General features: G+C 46.0%; 1 protein-coding gene across 1 annotated transcript in view; it reads right to left on the bottom strand.

Moving 5' to 3' along the window:
* Positions 1-2,655: 2,655 nt before the first annotated feature.
* The window catches only part of ssbp1 (single-stranded DNA binding protein 1), a 46,022-nt gene continuing 22,451 nt past the window's right edge, over positions 2,656-26,226 (bottom strand). Inside the window, exons 6-7 of the mRNA XM_068042888.1 lie at positions 15,741-15,829; positions 2,656-2,891 (exon numbers count right to left, since the gene is read on the bottom strand). Of these exons, the coding sequence (XP_067898989.1) occupies positions 2,848-2,891; positions 15,741-15,829 (133 nt within the window). The 3' untranslated portion in view covers positions 2,656-2,847. The remainder of the gene's footprint in view (positions 2,892-15,740; positions 15,830-26,226) is intronic.

Genomic DNA, 26,226 nt, shown 5'->3' with positions numbered 1-26,226 from the left:
CAGTAAGGCTTTTGATAAGGTCCCACATGGGAGATTGGTTAAGGAGGTAAGAGCCCATGGGATCCAGGGCAATTTGGCAAATTGGATCCAAAACTGGCTTAGTGACAGGAGACAGAGTGTGATGGTCGAGGTTTGTTTTTGTGGGTGGAAGCCTGTGACCAATGGTGTACCACAGGGATTGGTGCTGGGACCCTTGCTGTTTGTAGTGTACATTAATGATTCAGACATGAATATAGGAGGTATGCTAAGTAAGTTTGCAGATGACACGAAAATTGGTGGTGTTGTAAATAGTGAGGAGGAAAGCCTTAGATTACAGCATACTATAGATGGGCGGAGCAGTGGCAAATGGAATTTAATCCTGAGAAGTGTGAGGTGTTGCATTTTGGGAGGTGTAACAAGGCAAGGGAATATACAATGGATGGTCAGACCCTAGGAAGTACAGAGGGTCAGAGGGACCTTGGTGTACTTGTCCATAGATCACTGAAGGCAGCAGCACAGGTAGACAAGGTGGTTAGGAAGGTATATGGGATACTTGCCTTTATTAGCCAAGGCACAGAATATAAGAGCAGGGAGGTTATGATGGAGCTGGATAAAACACTAGTTAGGCCACAGCTGGAGTACTGTGTACAGTTCTGGTCACCACACTATAGGAAGGATGTGATTGCACTGGAGAGGGTGCAGAGGAGATTCACCAGGATGTTGCCTGGGCTGGAGTATTTCAGCTATGAAGCGAGACTGAAAAGGCTAAGGTTGTTTTCCTTAGAACAGAGAAGAATGAGGGGGGACATGATTGAGGTTTACAAAATTATGAGGGGCATTTGATAGGTTAGATAGGAAGAAACCTTTTCCTTTAGCAGAGGGGTCAATAACCAGGGGACATAGATTTAAGGTAAGGGGCAGGAGGTTTAGAGGGGATTTGAGGAAAAATGTTTTTACCTGGAGGGTGGTTGGAATCTGGAACGCACTGCCTAAAGAGGTGATAGAGGCAGGAACCTTCACAACATTTAAGAAGTATTTAGATGAGCAGTTGAAAAGCCATAGTATACAAGACTACGGGCCAAGTGCTGGAAAATGGGATTAGAATAGTTAGGCGCTTGATGGCCGAAGGGCCTGTTTCTGTGCTGTATTACTGTGATGCTAAGTGGCTGCTGGTTCTGCGCTCTCATTTCATTTCAATTGAATTAAATTGATTTTTAATGAATTTCTTTTTCCCCTCCCTCACTTACCAAACTCCCTTCATTGTCTGCACTCAAGCAGCACTCGGAGACCCTGAATTTATACTCTCTGAAAACAATGATGAATCAGCTTTGCTTGAGCTCAGAAACTAGTTTAAGCTAGCTACCTAATTAACTAGCTACAGCTACTCAGAGCTTGTATATCCCTGTTTACAACTGAGAAAATTAACTTACCTCTTAACTTAAACAGTAATTTTAGTTAATTGCTAAATTTAAACAAAAACTAGACTACAAGAGATTAACTCTTAAACTGCCATCACTTACCAAACTCACTTCTTCACACCCTGTGCAGAAGAGCTCCCTTGATCGACTTGGAATAGTGCCATGTGATGGTTTATATCCCTTTCAGAGAGCAGACGGGGCCTCAATTTAACATCTCATCTGAAAGACAGCACCTCTGACAGTGCAGCACTCAGAATCACAGAATAATACAGTGCAGAAGAGGCTCTTTGGCCCATCGAGTCTGCACTGATGCATTAAAACACCTGACCTGTCTACCTAATCCCATTTGCCAGCACTTGGCCCATAGCCTTTAATGTTATGACATGACAAGTGCTCATCCAGGTACTTTTTAAAGGATGTGAGGCAACCTGCCTCTCCCACCCTCCCAGGCAGGGCATTCCAGGCCGTCACCACCTCTGGGTAAAAAAAGTTCTTCCTCAAATCCCCCTTAAACCTCCTGCCCCCTCGTAACTGACCCTTCAACTCAGGGGAACAGCTGCTCCCTATCCACCCTGTCCATGCCCCTCATAATCTTGTACACCTCGATCAGGTCACCCCTCAGTCTTCTCTGCTCCAGTGAAAACAACCCAAGCCTATCCAACCTCTCTTCATAGCTTAAATGTTCCATTCCAGGGAACATCCTGGTTAATCGCCTCTGCACCCCGTCCAATGCAATCACATCCTTCCTATAATGTGGCGACCAGAATTGCACACAGTACTCCAGCTGTGGCCTTACCAAAGTTCTATACAACTCCAACATGACCTCCCTGCTTTTGTAATCTATGCCTCGATTGATAAAGGCAAGTGTCCCAAATGCCTTTTTCACCACCCTATTAACCTGCCCTTCTGCCTTCAGAGATCTATGGACAAACACGCCCTTCGTTCCTCAGAACCTCCCAGTGTCAGGCCATTCATTGAATACTTCCATGTCACATTACTCCTCTCAAAGTGTATCACCTCACACTTTTCAGGGTTAAATTCCATCAGTACTCCACTGAAATTCCAGCCTGAAGTATAGGCTCAAGTCTCTGAAGTGAGAGTTGAACCCACAACCTCCTTACTCAGAGGCAAGAGTTACCATCAGAGCCCCAGCTGACACAAGAGTGTGTTCCCACTGAGCTGCGGTTGAAACTAGTTTGCTAACCTCTTTCCTTTTAATGACCCACAGACATTGTGAACAAAGACACAGGAAAGGATATTGTGATCAACCATTATTTATTGCAATCTCAGCACACTGAACAATAATCAAAATATCAAAAATCACATGATCTGGTGAGAAAGTAATACATCCCAGTGCTAGAGTCCAATCCACGGTGATAAACAGCAAGATCCAAAATATTGGAAGAACATGTCCAGAGGGAGTCAGTGAAAGGAGTGACAGTGGCTCTGGCTAGACTTTCTCTTTGACAGAGTCACTTAAAAATATTATATTATCTGTAAAGGGAAAGCAATGATAAATAATGTTAAATAAAGATATTTATTGAATAGCAAGGTACCATATTAATGTTTAACTTTTTAGGTCCTTTCTAAACTTGTCACCTTGGATTATTTCATATCTTAGATCATTCTCAAGTACATGTCCTAACAGAAGGGCCCTCCACCGCTCTGCAATGGGACCCTGGTTTAAATATTTTATTTAACTCTCTGCATTCGTTTAAGTTGAATTACCCGCGATCTTACCTTCAGGTTCCTAATCTTCAGCGTGACTCGCACCTTCACTCTGCTGTCCAAGGAAAGCTGGCACCACTGAAGTAGGGAAGGGGGGAACTCTGCATTTGGAGGGCAGTGAGGGGGGGGGGGGGGAGAAGGGGTCAACACTGCAATTTTAGTGCAGTTGGGGGGAAAACGGGGCAATAATATATTCATTTATTTTGAGTGTAGTGCGGAGGGTGGGACCAGGGGAACTCTGCATTCTCCACAGAGGGCTGGCAGTCCTTTAAAAATGGCACCAGTGTCTACAACTGCACAGATTCAGTAGACACCGTTCACGGCATGGCCAAAGCCGCCCCACCACGTGATTGGTGACTCCTGACAATGCAGTTCCAACCCCGCTGACATCATCAGAGCGCTCCCAATTTCACTGGATGATGGGGGTGGGAGTATTTATTACTGGATGATGGGGGTGGGAGGTATTTATTACTGGATGATGGGGGTGGGAGGTATTTATTACTGGATGATGGGGGTGGGAGGTATTTATTACTGGATGATGGGGGTGGGAGGTATTTATTACTGAATGAGGGGTGGGGGTATTTATTACTGAATGATGGGGGTGGGGGTATTTATTACTGGATGATGGTGTGGGAGTATTTATTACTGGATGATGGTGTGGGAGTATTTATTACTGGATGATGGTGTGGGAGTATTTATTACTGGATGATGGTGTGGGAGTATTTATTACTGGATGATGGTGTGGGAGTATTTATTACTGGATGATGGTGTGGGAGTATTTATTACTGGATGATGGTGTGGGAGTATTTATTACTGGATGATGGTGTGGGAGTATTTATTACTGGATGATGGTGTGGGAGTATTTATTACTGGATGATGGTGTGGGAGTATTTATTACTGGATGATGGTGTGGGAGTATTTATTACTGGATGATGGTGTGGGAGTATTTATTACTGGATGATGGTGTGGGAGTATTTATTACTGGATGATGGTGTGGGAGTATTTATTACTGGATGATGGTGTGGGAGTATTTATTACTGGATGATGGTGTGGGAGTATTTATTACTGGATGATGGTGTGGGAGTATTTATTACTGGATGATGGTGTGGGAGTATTTATTACTGGATGATGGTGTGGGAGTATTTATTACTGGATGATGGTGTGGGAGTATTTATTACTGGATGATGAGGTTGTTGCTGGTTGTTGCTACTACAGAGACTTGGTTGAGGGAAGGACAGGATTGGCAGCTAAATGTTCCAGGATTTAGAAGCTTCAGGCAGGATAGAGGGGGATGTAAAAGGGGTGGGGGAGTTGCATTACTTGTTAAGGAGAATATCACAGCTGTACTGCAGGAGGACACCTCGGAGGGGTCGTGAGGCGAGGCAATATGGCTGGAGCTCAGGAATAGGAAGGGTGCAGTTACGATGTTGGGGGTTTTCTACAGGCCTCCAAACAGCCAGCGGGAGGTGGAGGAGCAGATATGTAGACAGATTTTGGAAAGGTAACAGGGTTGTAGTGGTTGGTGATTTTAACTTCCCCAATATTGACTGGGACTCACTTAGTGCTCGGGGATTAGATGGGGCAGAATTTGTAAGGAGCATCCAGGAGGGCTTCTTGAAACAATATGTAGATAGTCCAACTAGGGATGGGGCCATACTGGACCTGGTATTGGGGAATGAGCCCGGCCAGGTGGTCGAAGTTTCAGTAGGGGAGCATTTCGGGAACAGCGACCATAATTCCATAAGTTTCAAGGTACTTGTGGATAAGGATAAGAGTAGTCCTCGGGTGAAGGTGCTAAATTGGGGGAAGGCTAATTATAACAATATTCGGCAGGAACTGAAGAATTTAGATTGGGGGCGGCTGTTTGAGGGTAAATCAACATCTGACATGTGGGAGTCTTTCAAATGTCAGTTGATTAGAATCCAGGACCAGCATGTTCCTGTGAGGAAGAAGGATAAGTTTGGCAAGTTTCGGGAACCTTGGATAACGTGGGATATTGTGAGCCTCGTCAAAAAGAAAAAGGAAGCATTCGTAAGGGCTGGAAGGCTAGGAACAGACGAATCCCTTGAGGAATATAAAGACAGTAGAAAGGAACTTAAGCAAGGAGTCAGGAGGGCTAAAAGGGGTCATGAAAAGTCATTGGCAAACAGGATTCAGGATAATCCCAAGGCTTTTTATACATATATAAAGAGCAAGAGGGTAACTAGGGAAAGGGTTGGCCCACTCAAGGACAGAGAAGGGAATCTATGTGTGGAGCCAGAGGAAATGGACGAGGTACTAAAGGAGTACTTTGCATCAGTATTCACCAAAGAGAAGTACTTGGTGGATGATGAGCCGAGGGAAGGGAGTGTAGATAGTGTCAGTCATCTCATTATCAAAAAGGAGGAGGTGTTGGGTGTCTTCCAAAGCATTAAGGTAGATAAGCCCCCAGGGCCTGATGGGATCTGCCCCAGAATACTAACGGAGGCAAGGGAAGAAATTGCTGGGGCCTTGATAGAAATCTTTGCATCCTCATTGGCTACAGGTGAGGTCCCAGAGGACTGGAGAATAGCTAATGTTGTTCATTTGTTTAAGAAGGGTAGCAAGGATAATCCAGGAAATTATTGGCCGGTGAGCCTTACATCAGTGGTAGGGAAATTATTAGAGAGGATTCTTCGGGACAGGATTTACTCCCATTTGGTAACAAACGAACGTATTAACAAGAGGCAGCATGGTTTTGTGAAGGGGAGTCGTGTCTCACTAATTTGATTGAGTTTTTTGAGGAAGTGACAAAGATGATTGATGAAGGAAGGGCAGTGGAGGTTATCTATATGGACTTCAGTAAAGCCTTTGACAAGGTCCCTCATGGCAGACTGGTACAAAAGGTGAAGTCACACGGGATCAGACGTGAGTTGACAAGATGGATACAGAACTGGCTCTGTCATAGAAGACAGAGGGTAGAAGTTGAAGCGTGCTTTTCTGAATGGAGGGATGTGACGAGTGGTGTTCCGCAGGGATCAGTGCTGGGATCTTTGCTGTTTGTCGTATATGTAAATGATTTGGAGGAAAATGTAGCTGGTCTGATTAGTAAGTTTGCGGACAACGCAAAGGTTGGTGGAGTTGCGGATAATGATGAGGATTGTCAGAGGATACAGCAGGATATAGATCAGTTGGAGACTTGGGCGGAGAAATGGCAGATGGAGTTTAATCCGGACAAATGTGAGGTAATGCATTTTGGAAGATCTAATGCAGGTGGGAAGTATACAGTAAATGGCAGAACCCTTAGGAGTATTGACAGGCAGAGAGATCTGGGCGAACAGGTCCACAGGTCACTGAAAGTGGCAACGCAGGTGGATAAGGTAGTCAAGAAGGCATACGGCATTCTTGCCTTCATCGGTCAGGGCATAGAGTATAAAAATTGGCAAGTCATGCTGCAGCTGTACAGAACCTTAGTTAGGCCACACTTAGAATATTGTGTGCAATTCTGGTTTCCACACTACCAGAAGGACATGGAGGCTTTGGAGAGGGTACAGAGGAGGTTTACCAGGATGTTGCCTGGTCTGGAGGGCATTAGCTATGAGGAGAGGTTGGAAAAACTCGGAATGTTTTCACTGGAACGACGGAGGTGGAGGGGCGACATGATAGAGGTTTACAAAGTTATGAGCGGCATGGACAGAGTGGATAGTCAGAAGCTTTTTCCCAGGGTGGAAGAGTCAGTTACTAGGGGACATAGGTTTAAGATGAGAGGGGCAAAGTATAGAGGGGATGTGCGAGGGGATTACAGAGGGTGGTGAGTGCCTGGAACTTGCTGCCGGGGGAGGTGGTGGAAGCAGGTACGATAGCGACGTTTAAGAGGCATCTTGACAAATATATGAACAGGATTGGAATAGAGGGATACGATCCCCGGAAGTGCATAAGGTTTCAGTTTAGGCGGGCATCAAGATCGGCGCAGGCTTGAGGGCCGATTGGCCTGTTCCTGTGCTGTACTGTTCTTGGGATGATGGGGGTGGGGGTATTTATTACTGGATGATGGGGGTGCGGTTATTTATTACTGGATGATGGGGGTGGGAGGTATTTATTACTGGATGATGGGGGTGGGGGTATTTATTACTGGATGATGGGGGTGGGGGTATTTATTACTGGATGATGGGGGTGCGGTTATTTATTACTGGATGATGGGGGTGCGGTTATTTATTACTGGATGATGGGGGTGCGGTTATTTATTACTGGATGATGGGGGTGGGAGTATTTATTACTGGATGATGGGGGTGGGGTTATTTATTACTGGATGATGGGGGTGGGAGTATTTATTACTGGATGATGGGGGTGGGAGTATTTATTACTGGATGATGGGGGTGGGAGTATTTATTACTGGATGATGGGGTGGGAGTATTTACTGGATGATGGGGGTAGAAGGTATTTATTACTGGATGATGGGGGTGGGGTTATTTATTACTGGATGATGGAGGTGGGAGTATTTATTACTGGATGATGGGGGTGGGAGTATTTATTACTGGATGATGAGGTGGGAGTATTAATTACTGGATGATGAGGTGGGAGTATTTATTACTGGATGATGAGGTGGGAGTATTTATTACTGGATGATGAGGTGGGAGTATTTATTACTGGATGATGGGGTGGGAGTATTTATTACTGGATGATGGGGGTGGGAGTATTTATTACTGGATGATGGGGGTGGGAGTATTTATTACTGGATGATGGGGGTGGGAGTATTTATTACTGGATGATGGGGGTGGGAACATTCATTACTGGATGATGGGGGTGGGAACATTCATTACTGGATGATGAGGTGGGAGTATTTATTACTTGATGGGGTGGGGGTAATTATTACTGGATGATGGGGTGGCGGTATTTATTACTGGAAGTTGCGGGTGGGAGTATTTATTACTGGATGGTGGGGGTATTTATTACTGGATGATAAGGTGGGAGTATTTATTACTGGATGATGGGGTGGGGGTAATTATTACTGGAAGCTGCTGGTGGGAGTATTTATTACTGGATGGTGGGGGTATTTATTACTGGATGATAAGGTGGGAGTATTTATTACTGGATGATGGGGTGGGGGTAATTATTACTGGAAGCTGCTGGTGGGAGTATTTATTACTGGATGATAAGGTGGGAGTATTTATTACTGGATGATGGGGGTGGGGGTATTTATTACTGGATGATGGGGGTGGGGGTATTTATTACTGGATGATGGGGTGGGGGTATTTATTACAGCATGCGCCCGAATTAGTCATTCGTCGCTGGTCACCCCCGGACTTACCACTTCGCCTCACGCCGTTTCCTCCTGCTTCTGGTCCCCAGTACTGGTTCCCGCTGCTGGTCCCCGCGCTCCCTCCTGTGATCGTAGCTTTCTTTCCCCGCATGGGGGAAGCATGGAAGATGGAGAGTGATAAGATAGGCGCGGGAGGGAGCGGGAGAGCTGGCTGCCGAGGGGGAAGAAGGGGCGAGGCCACGGATTATGTTGAATGCACACACATGCCCGCACATGCAGCTATCCTAAGCCCAGGCCTAAACACAAAGCTCACAGAAGTGATACCAGATTAAGTTGTTGATTTGACTCTTATTACAACACTAGAAGCAGCTCTCTGCCGGGTGTTCATGCTGAACATGAGCTCCCAGGATTTATCTGTTCTAACTTCCAACATGTTAGAAATCTCTTCTTAAAATGCTCACTGGTTTAAAATTCGGGTTTGTGACCTGAAATAATCGTTCATAAAATTTGTTAAACAACCCGCTGCAGGCAGCACAAGTGGCAATTTTGGTTTCATTTGTTTTTCTTTTCGTTATATAGTGAGAAGAACCATCTTTGCTTCCGGCAGCTTCTAAAACGTTGCAGACAGTGACGTTACAGTGCAAGTTGCTGCATTTGCGCATGCGCAAGTATAGTGCCACCTGGTGGTTGCATTGTCAGCAAACGCAGCCTTTTGGAATAGTCTGGGAGATCCAACCCATTGTAACTGGGAGGAGTTTGAAAATTTTAACTGCAACGGATTTCATTACCAAAAAGGACTGAGGTTTTCATGTATTTTAATAAGTAAAGAAAATACGTTTAGTTGTAATTTGAGGTATCAGCTACCTACAAAGCCTATTCAGTTTAGTTTAGGTGCCATAAGAAGTCATAAAGCTTGTCGCTTAATTCTTTAAATTAGTCAGGGGCCTCAAATCGAGTATTTTAATGTTAGCGGTCTTACTGAGGTCATAGAAACACAACGAATTTCTCTAAATTGGCAGGAAATATTAACAAGCCATCTTTTCCCATCAGAATTATTATCCAGTAATAATTACCACCCCACCCCCATCATCCAGTAATAAATACCCCCACCCCCATCATCCAGTAATAAATACCCCACCCCCGATCATCCAGTAATAAATACCCCACACCCCCGTCATCCAGTAATAAATACCCCACACCCCCGTCATCCAGTAATAAATACCCCCACCCCCGTCATCCAGTAATAAATACCCCCACCCCCAACATCCAGTAATAAATACCCCACCCCCGATCATCCAGTAATAAATACCCCCACCCCCATTATCCAGTAATAATTACCACCCCACCCCCATCATCCAGTAATAAATACCCCCACCCCCGTCATACAGTAATAAATACCACACACCCCCGTCATCCAGTAATAAATACCCCACACCCCCGTCATCCAGTAATAAATACCCCCACCCCCGTCATCCAGTAATAAATACCACACACCCCCGTCATCCAGTAATAAATACCCCACACCCCCGATCATCCAGTAATAAATACCCCACACCCCCGTCATCCAGTAATAAATACCCCCACCCCCATCATCCAGTAATAAATACCCCCACCCCCGTCATCCAGTAATAAATACCACACCCCCGTCATCCAGTAATAAATACCCCCACCCCCATCATCCAGTAATAAATACCCCCACCCCCATCATCCAGTAATAAATACCCCCACCCCCATCATCCAGTAATAAATACCCCCACCCCCATCATCCAGCAATAAATACCCTAACCCCGTCATCCAGTAATAAATACCCCCAAACCGTCATCTAGTAATAAATACCCCCACCCCGTCAACCAGTAATAAATACCCCCACCCCCATCATCCAGTAATAAATACCCCCACCCCCATCATCCAGTAATAAATACCCCCACCCCCATCATCCAGTACAAAATCCCCCTCAACTCCATCATCCAATAATAAATACACCCCACCACCATCCTCCAGTAATAAATACCCCACACCCCCATCATCCAGTAATAAATACCGTCACCCCATCAACCAGTAATAAATACCCCTCAACTACATCATCCAGTAATAAATACCCCCACCACCATCATCCAGTAATAAATATCCCTCACCCCAACATGCAGTCATAAATACACCCACCCCATCATTCAGTAATAAGTATCCCACACTCCCATCATCCAGTAATAAATACCCCCACCCCCATCATCCAGTAATAAATCCACCTCAACCCCATCATCCAGTAATAAATATCCCTCACCCACATCATCTGGCAATAAATACCCCCACCCCCATCATCCAGTAATAAATCCACCTCAACCCCATCATCCAGTAATAAATACCCCCACACCCCCATCATCTGGCAATAAATACCCACACCCCATCATCCAGTAATAAACACCCCCAACCCCATCATCCAGTAATAAACACCCCCACCCCATCATCCAGTAATAAATACACACACCCCGTCATCCAGTAATAAATACACACACCCCGTCATCCAGTAATAAATACACACACCCCGTCATCCAGTAATAAATACACACACCCCGTCATCCAGTAATAAATACACACACCCCGTCATCCAGTAATAAATACCCCCACCCCCATCATCCAGTAATAAATCCACCTCAACCCCATCATCCAGTAATAAATACCCCACACCCACATCATCTGGCAATAAATACCCACACCCCATCATCCAGTAATAAACACCCCCAACCCCATCATCCAGTAATAAATACACACACCCCGTCATCCAGTAATAAATACCCCCACCGCGACATCCAGCAATAAATACCCCCAACCCCGTCATCCAGTAATAAATACCACCAAACCCATCATCCAGTAATAAAAAGCCCTAACCCCATCATCCAGTAATAAATACCTCCACCCTCATCATCCAGTAATAAATACCCCATCATCCAGTAATAAATACCTCCACCCTCATCATCCAGTAATAAATACCCCTCAACCAGCAATAAATACCCCCAACATCATCCAGTAATAAATACCCCAACCTCATCATCCAGTAATAAATACCCCTCAACCCCATCATCCAGTAATAAATACCCCCACCCGTCAACCAGTAATAAATACCCCAACCTCATCATCCAGTAATAAATACCCCTCAACCCCATCATCCAGTAATAAATACCCCCACCCGTCAACCAGTAATAAATACCCCCACCTCGTCATCCAGCAATAAATCCCCCACTACCCCAACTTCCAGTAAAAAATTCCCCTCAACTCCATTATCCAATAATAAATACACCCCACCGCCATCATCCAGTAATAAATACCCCCACCCCCATCATCCAGTAATAAATACCCTCACCCCATCATCCAGTAATAAATACCCCACACCCCCATCATACAGTAATAAATACCCCCACCGCCATCATCCAGTAATAAATACCCCCACCCCCATCATCCAGTAATAAATACCCCCACTCCCATCATCCAGTAATAAATACCCCCACCCCCATCATACAGTAATAAATATTCCACACTCCCATCATCCAGTAATAAATACCCCCACTCCCATCATCCAGTAATAAATACCCCCAACCCCATCATACAGTAATAAATATTCCACACTCCCATCATCCAGTAATAAATACCCCCACTCCCATCATCCAGTAATAAATACCCCCAACCCCATCATACAGTAATAAATATTCCACACTCCCATCATTCAGTAATAAATACCACCAACCCCATCACCCAATAATAAATACCCCCACCCCCATCATCCAGTAATAAATACCCCCACCCCCATCATCCAGTAATAAATACCCCCACCGCCATCATCCAGTAATAAATACCCCCACCCCCATCATACAGTAATAAATATTCCACACTCCCATCATTCAGTAATACCACCAACCCCATCATCCAGTAATAAATACCCCCACCCCCATCATCCAGTAATAAATACACACACCCCCATCATACAGTAATAAATATTCCACACTCCCATCATCCAGTAAAAAATACCCTCACCCCATCATCCAGTAATAAATACCCCACACCCCCATCATACAGTAATAAATACCCCCACCGCCATCATCCAGTAATAAATACCCCCACCCCCATCATCCAGTAATAAATACCTCCACCCTCATCATCCAGTAATAAATACCCCTCAACCAGCAATAAATACCCCCAACATCATCCAGTAATAAATACCCCAACCTCATCATCCAGTAATAAATACCCCTCAACCCCATCATCCAGTAATAAATACCCCCACCCATCAACCAGTAATAAATACCCCCACCTCGTCATCCAGCAATAAATCCCCCACAACCCCAACTTCCAGTAAAAAATCCCCCTCAACTCCATTATCCAATAATAAATACACCCCACCGCCATCATCCAGTAATAAATACCCCCACCCCCATCATCCAGTAATAAATACCCTCACCCCATCATCCAGTAATAAATACCCCACACCCCCATCATACAGTAATAAATACCCCCACCGCCATCATCCAGTAATAAATACCCCCACCCCCATCATCCAGTAATAAATACCCCCACCCCCATCATCCAGTAATAAATACCCCCAACCCCATCATACAGTAATAAATATTCCACACTCCCATCATCCAGTAATAAATACCACCAACCCCATCACCCAATAATAAATACCCCCACCCCCATCATCCAGTAATAAATACCCCCACCCCCATCATCCAGTAATAAATACCCCCACCCCCATCATCCAGTAATAAATACCCCCACCCCCATCATACAGTAATAAATATTCCACACTCCCATCATCCAGTAATAAATACCCTCACCCCATCATCCAGTAATAAATACCCCACACCCCCATCATCCAGTAATAAATATTCCACACTCCCATCATCCAGTAATACCACCAACCCCATCATCCAGTAATAAATACCCTCACCCCATCATCCAGTAATAAATACCCTCACCCCATCATCCAGTAATAAATACCCCACACCCCCATCATCCAGTAATAAATACCCCCACCCCCATCATACAGTAATAAATACCACCAACCCCATCACCCAGTAATAAATACCACCAACCCCATCATCCAGTAATAAATATGCCCACCCTGAAAATCCAGTAATAAATACCTTCACCCCCAGAGAAATAAATACCCCCACCCCATCATCCAGTAATAAATACCGCCAACCCCATCATCCAGTAATAAATATGCCCACCCTGAAAATCCAGTAATAAATACCTTCACCCCCATCAGAGAAATAAATACCCTCACCCCGTCATCCAGGAATAAATACCCCCACCCCATCATCCAGGAATAAATACCCCCACCCCCATCAAGTAATAAATACCCCCACCCCCATCAAGTAATAAATACCCCCACCCCCATCATTCTGTAATAAATAGCCCCAAGCCCATCATCCTGTAATAAATCCCGCTGAACCCCATCATCCAGAAATAAATAGTCCCAGCCCCATCATCCAGTCATAAATACCCCCACCCCATCATCCAGTAATAAAGACCCCCACCCCCATCAGCCAGTAACAAATACCCCCATAATCCAGTAATAAATACCCCCCCATCATCTAGTCAATATCCCCCACCCCATCATTCAATAATACCCCCGATCCCAGCATCCATTAATAAATACCCCCGTCATCCAGTAATAAATACCCCCAACCCCGTCATCCAGTCATAAATACCCCCCACCCCCATCATCCAGTAATAAATACCCCCACCCCCATCATCCAGTCATAAATACCCCCACCCGTCATCCAGGAATAAATACCCCCACCACGTCATCCAGCAATAAATACACCCACCCCCCATCATCCAGTAATAAATACCCCCACCCCCATCATCCAGTCATAAATACCCCCACCACGTCATCCAGCAATAAATACACCCACCCCCATCATCCAGAAATAAATACCCCACACCCCCATCATCCAGTAATAAAAACCCCAACGCCATCATCCAGTAACAAATACCCCCACCCCATCATCCACTAATAAATAAACACACCCCGTTATCCAGTAATAAATACCCACACCCCCATCATCCAAAAATAAATACCCCACACCCCCATCATCCAGTAATAAATACCCACACCCCCATCATCCAAAAATAAATACCCCACACCCCCATCATCCAGTAATAAATACCCCCACCCCATCATCCAGGAATAAATACCCCCACCCCCATCAAGTAATAAATACCCCCACCCCCATCAAGTAATAAATACCCCCACCCCCATCATTCTGTAATAAATAGCCCCAAGCCCATCATCCAGTAATAAATCCCGCTGAACCCCATCATCCAAAAATAAATACCCCACACCCCCATCATCCAGTAATAAATACTCCCACCCCCATCACCCAGTCATAAATACCCCCACCCCCATCATCCAGTAATACCCCCATCATCCAGTAATAAATACCCCCACCCCCATCATCCAGGAATAAATACCCCCACCCCCATCAAGTAATAAATACCCCCACCCCCATCATTCTGTAATAAATAGCCCCAAGCCCATCATCCAGTAATAAATCCCGCTGAACCCCATCATCCAAAAATAAATACCCCACACCCCCATCATCCAGTAATAAATACTCCCACCCCCATCACCCAGTCATAAATACCCCCACCCCCATCATCCAGTAATACCCCCATCATCCAGTAATAAATACCCCCACCCCCATCATCCAGTAATAAATACCCCCACCCCCATCATCCAGTCATAAATACCCCCACCCCCATCATCCAGTAATACCCCCATCATCCAGTAATAAATACCCCCACCCCCATCATCCAGTAATAAATACCGCCACCCCCATCATCCAGTCATAAATACTCCCACCCCCATCACCCAGTCATAAATACTCCCACCCCCATCACCCAGTCATAAATACCCCCCACCCCATCATCCAGTAATAAATACCCCCCACCCCATCATCCAGTCATAAATACCCCCCACCCCCATCATCCAGTCATAAATACCCCCCACCCCCATCATCCAGTCATAAATACTCCCACCCCCATCACCCAGTCATAAATACCCCCCCACCCCCATCATCCAGTAATAAATACCCCCACCCCCATCATCCAGTAATAAATACCCCCCACCCCATCATCCAGTAATAAATACCCCCACCCCCATCATCCAGTAATAAATACCGCCACCCCCATCATCCAGTCATAAATACCCCCCCCACACTGTGATCCAGACCTCAACAGTCACAAGACTTTTTTTTCTGGTCTCTAACAAGTCCCACCCATCCTCTGAATCAACATTTATTGTTTCGATATTTGTAAGAAATTCACTCGCTTTCTCCTCAGTTCTTCTATATTCGATTTGACTGATTAAACTCATGTAACTAGGAGGGACCCACCTGCCACCACAGTCGTCGCCTGTCTTCGAACGTTGCTCTTGTCCACGTATTCACCATAGTCTAGTTTCCCCTCCACGTAAATTCTGGCCCTGCCCAGTAAAACAGTGAGAAATTAATCCAGCTGAAGCAGCATAGTCATCCCGTTCACTGAGATACTTGCCAACGGATTCCAGCCTCGTTACCAGAATTCCAGAGTTACACAGTGCTCCTGAGCAAATCCACAGCACAAAATCAGGGACAGGAGGTCACTCAGTTTGAAATAGGCAGGGCTCCATTCAGGGAGTGAAGGAATCTCAGCACAGGGTGCTTTCTCTGTGAGACACAGTGCTGGATATGGTGGAGCTGGTAGGGCTCCCAGTGCCAGGCCAAAAAGGCAGTGGAATCGTGCCTCGGCCATTTGCAGCCCCCCTAATTCTATTTAACAGTGCTCAGGCAATTAACATCCTGCGCTTGGATCCCAGTTCATTTAATGACATGGATCCCGCCACCAAGAGCTGCCAGCCAATCAGAGGGCCGACAGCTCAGCAGTTTCACAGCACCACCAGAAGCTGTGGCCACTGCCAGTATTGCAGAGGCCTCAGACTCAGGCCCAGCTCTGGAACCCCAGAATATATATAGGTGAGGTGGGGTCACTGGGGTCAGTCCGTGGCTCTCACTGGCGCTTTTGCTGATGGTTGAGATCCCAGTTGCCAGGATAAAATTCCAGCCAGTGTCTCAGTTACCAACCATCCACTGTGAGGGGGCGGGAGCCCCGGATTGGAGATCATAAGAAATAGGTGGAGTAGGCCATTCGACCCCTCGATACTGCTCTGCCATTCAATAAGATCATGGTTGATCTGGTTGTGGTCTTAACTCCACTTTCCTGCTGCTTCCCATAACCTTTGACTTTCCTGTAGATCAAAAATCTCTAACTCAGCCTTGAATATATTCAGTGACCCAGCCTCGACTGAGAGATTTCCAAAGATTAATGACCCTCTGGGAGTTGAAATTCCTCCTCATCTCCATCTTAAATGGGAGACCCCTTATTCTGAAACTGCGGCCCCAAGTTTTAGATTCCCCACAAGGGGAAACATTCTCTCAGCATCTACCCTGTCAAGCCCCCACAGAATCTTATATATTTCAATGAGATCACCTCCCAATCTTCTGAACTCCAAGGAGTATAGGCTTAATCTGCTCAAACTTTCCTTTTGAGACAAACCCTTCAACCCAGGAATCAGCTTAGTGAACCTTCTCTGAACTACATACAATGAAAGCATATCCCTCCTTAACTAAGGAAACCAAAACTGTTTGCAGTAGTTGAGGTGCAGCAAGACATCCCTACTTTTATATTCCATGCCCCTTGCAATAAAGGCCAACATTCCATTTGCCTTCCAAATGACTTGCTGTACCTGCATGCTGACATTTGTGATTCATGTACCAGGACACCCAGATCCCTCTGTACCGCAGCATGCTGCACTCTCTCTCCATTTAAATAATATCCTGCTTATCTATTCTTCCTGCCAAAATGGACAAACTCATTTTCCCACATTAAAATCCATCTACCAAGTTTTTGCCCAATCACTCAACCTATCCGTCTCTCTTTGCAGACACTTTGTGTCCTCCTCACAACTTGCTTTCCTACCTATCTTTGTATCGTCCGCAAATTTGGCAACAATACACTCGGTCCCTTCAAGTCATTAAAATAGAGTGTAGATATTGAGGTCCCAGCACTGATCCCTGTGGCACTCCACCAGTTACAGTTTCCCAACCTGAAAATGACCCATTTATCCTGACTCCCTTGTTTCCTGTTAGCCAATTCTCTATCCATGCTAATATATTACCCCCAACATTCTATCTTGTGTAGTAACCTTTTATGTGGCACCTTATTGAATGCCTTTTGGAAATCCAAATGCACTACATCTACTGGTCCCCCTTCATAAATCCTGCTTATTACATCCTCAAAGAACTCAAATGAATTTGTCAAACAAGATTTCCTTTTCAGAAAACTATGTTGACTCTGCTTGATTGTACGATGATTTCCGAAATGTCCTGCTACTACTTCCTTAATGATGGAATCCAGCATTTTCCTAATGGCAGACGTTAGGCTAACTGGCCTATAGCTTCCTGCTTTCTGTCTCCCTCCTTTATTGAATAAAAGTGTTACATTTGCAGTTTTCCAAGCCACTGGGACTTTTCCAGAATACAGGGAATTTTGGAAGATTACAACCAATGTATCTACTATCTCTGCAGCCACTTCTTTTAAGACTCTAGGATGCAGGCCATCAGGTCCAGGGGACTTGTCAGCCTTTAGTCCCATTAGTTTTCCTAGTATTTTTCCTCTAGTGATAGTGATTGTTTTAAGCTCCTCCCTCCCTTTCACCTCTTGATTTTCTAATATTCTTGGGATGCCTTCTGTGTTTCCTACTGTGAAGACAGATACAAAATACTTGTTCAAAGTCTCTGCCATTTCCTTGTTTTCCATTATTAATATAGAACATCTCTTCCCAGTTTACACTCAAACTCAAATTTCTCCAATTTTTTCAGTCATCCTCTGCTCACTGTTCCCACTCTCTCTCTCTCTACTTCCTGTCACTGTTGCTCTTTTAAACTGCTCACTGTTCCCACTCTCTCTCCACTTCCTGTCACTGTTGCTCTTTTAAACTGCTCACTGTTCCCACTCTCTCTCTCTACTTCCTGTCACTGTTGCTCTTTTAAACTGCTCACTGTTCCCACTCTCTCTCTCCACTTCCTGTCACTGTTGCTCTTTTAAACTTCTCACTGTTCCCACTCTCTCTCTCCACTTCCTGTCACTGCTGCTCTTTTAAACTGCTCACTGTTCCCACTCTCTCTCCACTTCCTGTCACTGTTGCTCTTTTAAACTGCTCACTGTTCCCACTCTCTCTCCACTTCCTGCCACTGCTGCTCTTTTAAACTGCTCACTGTTCCCACTCTCTCTCCACTTCCTGCCACTGCTGCTCTTTTAAACTGCTCACTGTTCCCACTCTCTCTCTCCACTTCCTCATCCAAGTCATTTATAAAAATCACAAAGAGCAGAGGTCCCAGAACAGATCCTTGTGGAACACCACTGGTCACCGAGCTCCATGCTGAATACTTTCCATCTACTACCACCCGCTGAATTCTATGGGCCAGCCAATTTTGTATCCACACAGCCAACTTTCCCTGAATCCCATGCCTCCTTACTTTCTGAATGAGCCTACCATGTGGAACCTTATCAAACGCCTTGCTAAAATCCATATACACCACATCCACTGCTCTTCCTTCATCAATGTGTTTTGTCACATCTTCAAAGAATTCAATAAGGCTTGTGAGGCATGACCTGCCCCTCACAAAGCCATGCTGACTGTCTCTAATCAAACCATGCTTTTTCAAATAATCATAAATCCTGTCTCTCAGAATCCTCTCCAATAATTTGCCCACTACCGACGTAAGACTGACTGGTCTATAATTCCCAGGGTTATCCCTATTCCCTTTCTTGAACAAGGGAACAACATTTGCCACCCTCCAATCATCCGGTACTACTCCAGTGGACAGTGAAGACGCAAAGATCATCGCCAAAGGCACAGCAATCTCTTCCCTCGCTTCCCGTAATATCCTTGGGTATATCCCGTCTGGCCCCGGGGACTTATCATTCAAAATTTCCAGCACATCCTCCCTCTTAACCTCAACCTGTTCGAGCATATCAGCCTGTTCCACGCTGTCCTCACAAACGACCAGGTCCCTCTCACTAGTGAATACTGAAGCAAAGTATTCATTTAGGACCTCCCCTACCTCCTCTGACTCCAGGCACAAGTTCCCTCCACTATCCCTGATCGGCCCTACCCTCACTCTGGCCATCCTCTTGTTCCTCACACAAGTGTAGAACGCCTTGGGATTTTCCTTAATCCTACCCGCCAAGACTTTTTCATTTCCCCTTCTAGCTCTCCTAAGTCCATTCTTCAGTTCCTTCCTGGCTACCTTGTAACACTCTAGAGGTTTAAAATCTCTTTCTTTTAGTTTCGGTGACTGCAGCTTTGATAGTAACGGAGATGCGGGAGCGGGCTTACTTCTGTGAAGTCAATTTCAGTGTAAGTTTAAAAGTGAATTCCCTTTTGTTTTCGGAGGACGAGGGGACTGCTGGGTAAGTAAAAAGTATATATTTGGGTGGTTTAAAATCTCTTTCTTTTAGTTTCGGTGACTGCAGCTTTGATAGTAACGGAGGTGCGGGAGCGGGCTTACAACTGTGAAGTCAATTTCATTGTAAGTTTAAAAGTGAATTCCCTTTTGTTTTCGGAGGACCAGGGGACTGCTGGGTAAGTAAAAACTATATATTTGGGTGGTGGCTGTACCCGAGACATTACATGTGTAGTGTCTCCCACCCACCCTCCTCCTCTAACCAAAAAAAAGGACTCTGGTGTGTTGATAAGGTAAGCTTTTTATTTAAAAGGTTCTGTCTGTTGGATTGCTAAGCTAACAAGTTTTGACTTTTTGTTTTTGGTTTTTCAGTAGATTTGTTGGGAATTTAGAATAGTGGGAATGGAGGTTAAGGCAGTTGTATGTTCCTCCTGCAGAATGTGGGAGGTAAGGGTCGACAAGAGTGTCCCTGCTGACTGCATCTGCGGGAAGTGCACCCAACTCCAGCTCCTCGAGAACCGCGTTAGGGAACTGGAGCTGGATGAACTTCGGATCATTCGGGAGGCGGAGGAGGTTATTGAGAGGAGTTATGGGGAGGTAGTCACACCTCAGGTAAAAGAAGTAGGTAGATGGGTTACCGTCAGGGGAAGGAGAGGGAACCAGCAGGCAGTGCAGGGATCCCCTGCGGCCGTTTCCCTCAACAACAGGTATACCATTTTGGATACTGTTGCGGGGGACGACTTACCAGGGGTAAGCAATGGGGTACAGGTATCTGGCACAGAGTCTGTCCCTGTTGCTCAGAAGGGAAGGGGGAACTGGAGCAGAGCATTAGTCATTGGGGACTCGATAGTTAGGGGAACAGATAGGAGGTTCTGTGGGAACGAGAGAGACTCACGGTTGATATGTTGCCTCCCAGGTGCCAGGGTTCGTGATGTCTCTGATTGTGTTTTTGGGATCCTTAAGGGGGACGGGGAGCAGCCCCAAGTCGTGGTCCACATAGGCACCAACGACATAGGTAGGAAGAGAGATGGGGATTTAAGACAGAAATTCAGGGAGCTAGGGTGGAAGCTTAGAGCGAGAACAAACAGAGTTGTTATCTCTGGGTTGTTGCCCGTGCTACGTGATAGCGAAGCAAGGAATAGGGAGAGAGAGGAGTTGAACACGTGGCTGCAGGGATGGTGCAGGAGGGAGGGTTTTGGTTTCCTGGATAATTGGGGCTCTTTCTGGGGTAGGTGGGACCTCTACAAACAGGATGGTCTTTACCTGAACCAGAGGGGTACCAATATCCTGGGGGGGAGATTTGCTAGTGCTCTTCAGGGGGGTTTAAACTAATTCAGCAGGGGAATGGGAACCTAAATTGTAGTTCCAGTGTACAGGATGTTGAGAGTAGTGAGGTCAGGGATATGGTTACAAGGACGCAAGTGGGCACTGGCAAGCAAGAACCTGGTTTAAAGTGTGTCTACTTCAACGCCAGGAGCATCCGGAATAAGATGGGTGAGCTTGCAGCATGGGTTGGTACCTGGGATCTCGATGTAGTGACCATTTCGGAGACATGGGTAGAGCAGGGGCAGGAATGGATGTTGCAGGTTCCGGGATTTAGATGTTTCAGTAAGAACAGAGAAGATGGTAAAAGAGGGGGGGGTGTGGCATTGTTAATCAAGGAGAGTATTACAGCGACAGAAAGGACGTTTGAGGACTCGTCTACTGAGGTAGTATGGGCTGAGGTTAGAAACAGGAGAGGAGAGGTCACCCTGTTGGGAGTCTTTTATAGACCTCCAAATAGTTCCAGAGATGTAGAGGAAAGGATAGCGAAGATGATTCGCGACAGGGGCGAGAGTAACAGGGTAGTTGTTATGGGGGACTTTAACTTTCCAAATATCGACTGGAAATACTATAGTTCGAGTACTTTAGATGGGTCAGTTTTTGTCCAGTGTGTGCAGGAGGGTTTTCTGACACAGGATGTAGACAGGCCAACCAGGGGCGATGCCACATTGGATTTGGTACTGGGAAATGAACCCAGCCAGGTGATAGATTTAGATGTAGGTGAGCACTTTGGTGATAGTGATCACAATTCGGTTAGGTTTACCTTAGCGATGGGCAGGGACAGGTATATACCGCAGGGCAAAAATTATAGCTGGGGGAAAGGAAATGATGATGCGATTAGGCAAGATTTAGGATGCGTAGGATGGGGAAGGAAACTGCAGGGGATGGGAACAATCGAAATGTGGAGCTTATTCAAGGAGCAGCTACTGCGTGTCCTTGATAAGTATGTACCTGTCAGGCAGGGAGGAAGTTGTCGAGCGAGGGAGCCGTGGTTTACTAAAGAAGTTGAAGCACTTGTCAAGAGGAAGGCGGCGGCTTATGTTAGGATGAGACGTGAAGGCTCAGTTAGGGCGCTTGAGAGCTACAAGCTAGCCAGGAAGGATCTAAAGGGAGAGCTAAGAAGAACAAGGAGAGGACACGAGAAGTCATTGGCGGATAGGATCAGGGAAAACCCCAAGGCTTTCTATAGGTATATCAGGAATAAAAGAATGACTAGAGTTAGATTAGGGCCAATCAAGGATAGTAGTGGGAAGTTGTGTGTGGAATCGGATGAGATAGGGGAAGTGTTAAATGAATATTTTGCGTCAGTATTTACAGTAGAGAAAGAAAATGTTGTTGAGGAGAATACTGAGATTCAGGCTACTAGGCTAGATGGGATTGAGGTTCACAAGGAGGAGGTGTTATCAATTTTGGAAAGTGTGAAAATAGATAAGTCCCCTGGGCCAGATGGGATTTACCCTAGGATTCTCTGGGAAGCGAGGGAGGAGATTGCAGAGCCGTTGTTGTTGATCTTTATGTCGTCATTGTCGACAGGAATAGTGCCGGAAGACTGGAGGATAGCAAATGTTGTCCCCTTGTTTAAGAAGGGGAGTAGAGACAGCCCTGGTAATTATAGACCTGTGAGCCTTACTTCGGTTGTGGGTAAAATGTTGGAAAAGGTTATAAGAGACAGAATTTATAATCATCTTGAAAAGAATAAGTACATTAGAGATAGTCAGCACGGTTTTGTGACGGGTAGGTCGTGCCTCACAAACCTTATTGAGTTTTTCGAGAAGGTGACCAAACAAGTGGATGAGGGTAAAGCAGTGGATGTGGTGTATATGGATTTCAGTAAGGCGTTTGATAAGGTTCCCCACGGTAGGCTATTGCAGAAAATACGGAAGTATGGGGTTGAAGGTGATTTAGAGCTTTGGATCAGAAATTGGCTAGCTGAAAGAAGACAGAGGGTGGTGGTTGATGGCAAATGTTCATCCTGGAGTTTAGTTACTAGTGGTGTACCGCAAGGATCTGTTTTGGGGCCACTGCTGTTTGTCATTTTTATAAATGACCTGGAAGAGGGTGTAGAAGGGTGGGTTAGTAAATTTGCAGATGACACTAAGGTCGGTGGAGTTGTGGATAGTGCCGCAGGATGTTGTAGGTTACAGAGGGACATAGATAGGCTGCAGAGCTAGGCTGAGAGATGGCAAATGGAGTTTAATGCGGAAAAGTGTGAGGTGATTCACTTTGGAAGGAGTAACAGGAATACAGAGTACTGGGCTAATGGGAAGATTCTTGGTAGTGTAGATGAACAGAGAGATCTTGGTGTCCAGGTGCATAAATCCCTGAAGGTTGCTACCCAGGTTAATAGGGCTGTTAAGAAATCATATGGTGTGTTAGCTTTTATTAGTAGGGGGATCGAGTTTCGGAGCCACGAGGTCATGCTGCAGCTGTACAAAACTCTGGTGAGACCGCACCTGGAGTATTGCGTGCAGTTCTGGTCACCGCATTATAGGAAGGATGTGGAAGCTATGGAAAGGGTGCAGAGGAGATTTACTAGGATGTTGCCTGGTATGGAGGGAAGGTCTTACGAGGAAAGGCTGAGGGACTTGAGGTTGTTTTCGTTGGAGAGAAGGAGGAGGAGAGGTGACTTAATAGAGACATATAAGATAATCAGAGGGTTAGATAGGGTGGATAGTGAGCGTCTTTTTCCTCGGATGGTGATGGCAAACACGAGGGGACATAGCTTTAAGTTGAGGGGTGATAGATATAGGACAGATGTGAGAGGTAGTTTCTTTACTCAGAGTAGTAAGGGCGTGGAACGCCCTGCCTGCAGCAGTAGTAGACTCGCCAACTTTAAGGGCATTTAAGTGGTCATTAGATAGACATATGGATGAAAATGGAATAGTGTAGGTCAGATGGTTTCACAGGTCGGCGCAACATCGAGGGCCGAAGGGCCTGTACTGCGCTGTAATGTTCTAATTCTAATTCTAGCCCTGTCTGATCCTTGCTTCCTCAACCTTAAGTAAGCTTCCTTCTTCCTCTTGACGAGCTGTTCCACATCTCTTGTCATCCAAGGTTCCTTCACCCTACCATCCCTTCCCTGCCTCATCGGGACAAACCTATCCAGCAGTCGCAGCAAGTGCTCCCTAAACAACCTCCACATTTCTGTCGTGCATTTTCCTGAGAACATCTGTTCCCAATTTATGCTCCCCAGTTCCCGCCTAATAGCATTGTAATTTCCCCTCCCCCAATTAAATATTTTCCCATCCCGTCTGCTCCTGTCCCTCTCCATAGTAAAGGTCAGGGAGTTGTGATCACTATCACCGAAACGCTCTCCCACTGAGAGATCTGCCACCTGGCCTGGTTCGTTGCCAAGCACCAAGTCCAACATAGCCTCCCCTCTAGTCGGCCTATCTACATATTGAGTCAGGAAACCTTCCTGGACACACCAGACAAAAACTGCTCCATCCAAACTATTTGCACTAAGGAGGTTCCAATCAATATTAGGGAAGTTGAAGTCACCCATGACAACAACCCTGTTACTTCTGCACCTTTCCAAAATCTGCCTCCCAATCTGTTCCTCCATGTCTCCGTTGCTATTGGGGGGTCTGTAGAAAACTCCCAACAAAGTGACTGCTCCTTTCGTGTTTCTGACTTCCACCTATAATGACTCAGTAGACAAACCCTCCTCGTCGACCTCCCTTTCTGCAGCTGTGATACTATCCCTGATTAACAATGCCACTCCCCCACCTCTTTTACCTCCCTCCCTATTCCTTTTGAAACATCTAAACCCCGGAACATCCAACATCCATTCCTGCCCCTGTGATATCCATGTCTCTGTAATGGCCACAACATCGTAGCTCCAAGTACTGATCCATGCTCGAAGTTCATCACCCTTATTCCTGACACTTCTTGCGTTAAAATAGATACACTTCAACCCATCATACTAGCTGCAACTTTGCCCTGTCAACTGTCTAACCTTCCTCACAGACTCTCTGCACTCGGTACCTGCTTGTTCAACAGCTACCCCATCCACTGATCCGTAGCTCCGGTTCCCATCCCCCTGCCAAACTAGTTTAAACCCTCCCGAAGAGCTCTAGCAAACCTCCCGCCCAGGATATTGGTGCCCCTCCAGTTCAGATGCAACCCGTCCTTCTTGTACAGGTCCAACCTTCCCCAGAAGGTATCCCAATGATCTACATATCTGAATCCCTCCCTCCTGCACCAGTTCTGTCGCCACGTGTTCAGCTGCACTCGCTCCCTGTTTCTAGCCTCACTAGCACGTGGCACCGTGAGAATTCAATCCTGAGATTACTGCTCTGCTCGTCCTGCCTTTCAGCTTCCAACCTAACTCCCTAAATTCGCTTTTCAGGTCCTCATCCCTTTTCCTAGCTATGTCATTGGTACCGATGTACCACGACCTCTGGCTGCTCCCCCTCCCCCTCCCCCTTAAGAATCCTGTAGATTCGATCCGAGACATCCCTGACCCTGGCACCCGGGAGGCAACATACCATCCGGGAGTCTCGTTCGCGACCACAGAATCTCCTGTCTGTTCCTCTAAGCACTGAATCTCCTATCACTATCGCACTCCTATTCTCCCCCCTTCCCTTCTGAGCCACTGGGCCAGGCTCAGCGCCAGAGGCCTGGCCACTGTGGCTTTCCCCTGGTAGGTCGTCCTCCTTAACCGTATCCAAAACAGTATACTTATTATTGAAGGGAACGGCCACAGGGGATCCCTGCACTGTGCGCCTATTCCTTTTCCCTCCCCACAGTGTCTGTAACTCAGTGACCGTATCTGTCACCCTACCCACAGTGTCTGCAACTCATTGACAGCGGCTGTCCCCATACTCACAGTGTCCGTAACACACCGAGTGTATGTCCCCTACCCAGATTCTGTAACTCAGTGAGTGTTTGCCCCAAGCCACAGTATCTGTAACTCGAGTGTCTATCCCCCTACTCACAGTGTCTTTAACTCAGTGAATGTCTGTCCCCTACCCACAGTGCCTGTTAATTCAGTGACAGGGTCAGTTCCCTACCCAATGTCGGTAACTCTGAGCATTTGTACCCCTATTCA

Source organism: Heterodontus francisci, chromosome 12 (genome assembly GCF_036365525.1).
Source record: "Heterodontus francisci isolate sHetFra1 chromosome 12, sHetFra1.hap1, whole genome shotgun sequence".
Lineage (NCBI taxonomy): Eukaryota > Metazoa > Chordata > Chondrichthyes > Heterodontiformes > Heterodontidae > Heterodontus > Heterodontus francisci.
The sequence above is the reverse complement of the archived record's forward strand: the minus strand, read 5'-3'. Positions and strand labels throughout refer to the sequence as shown.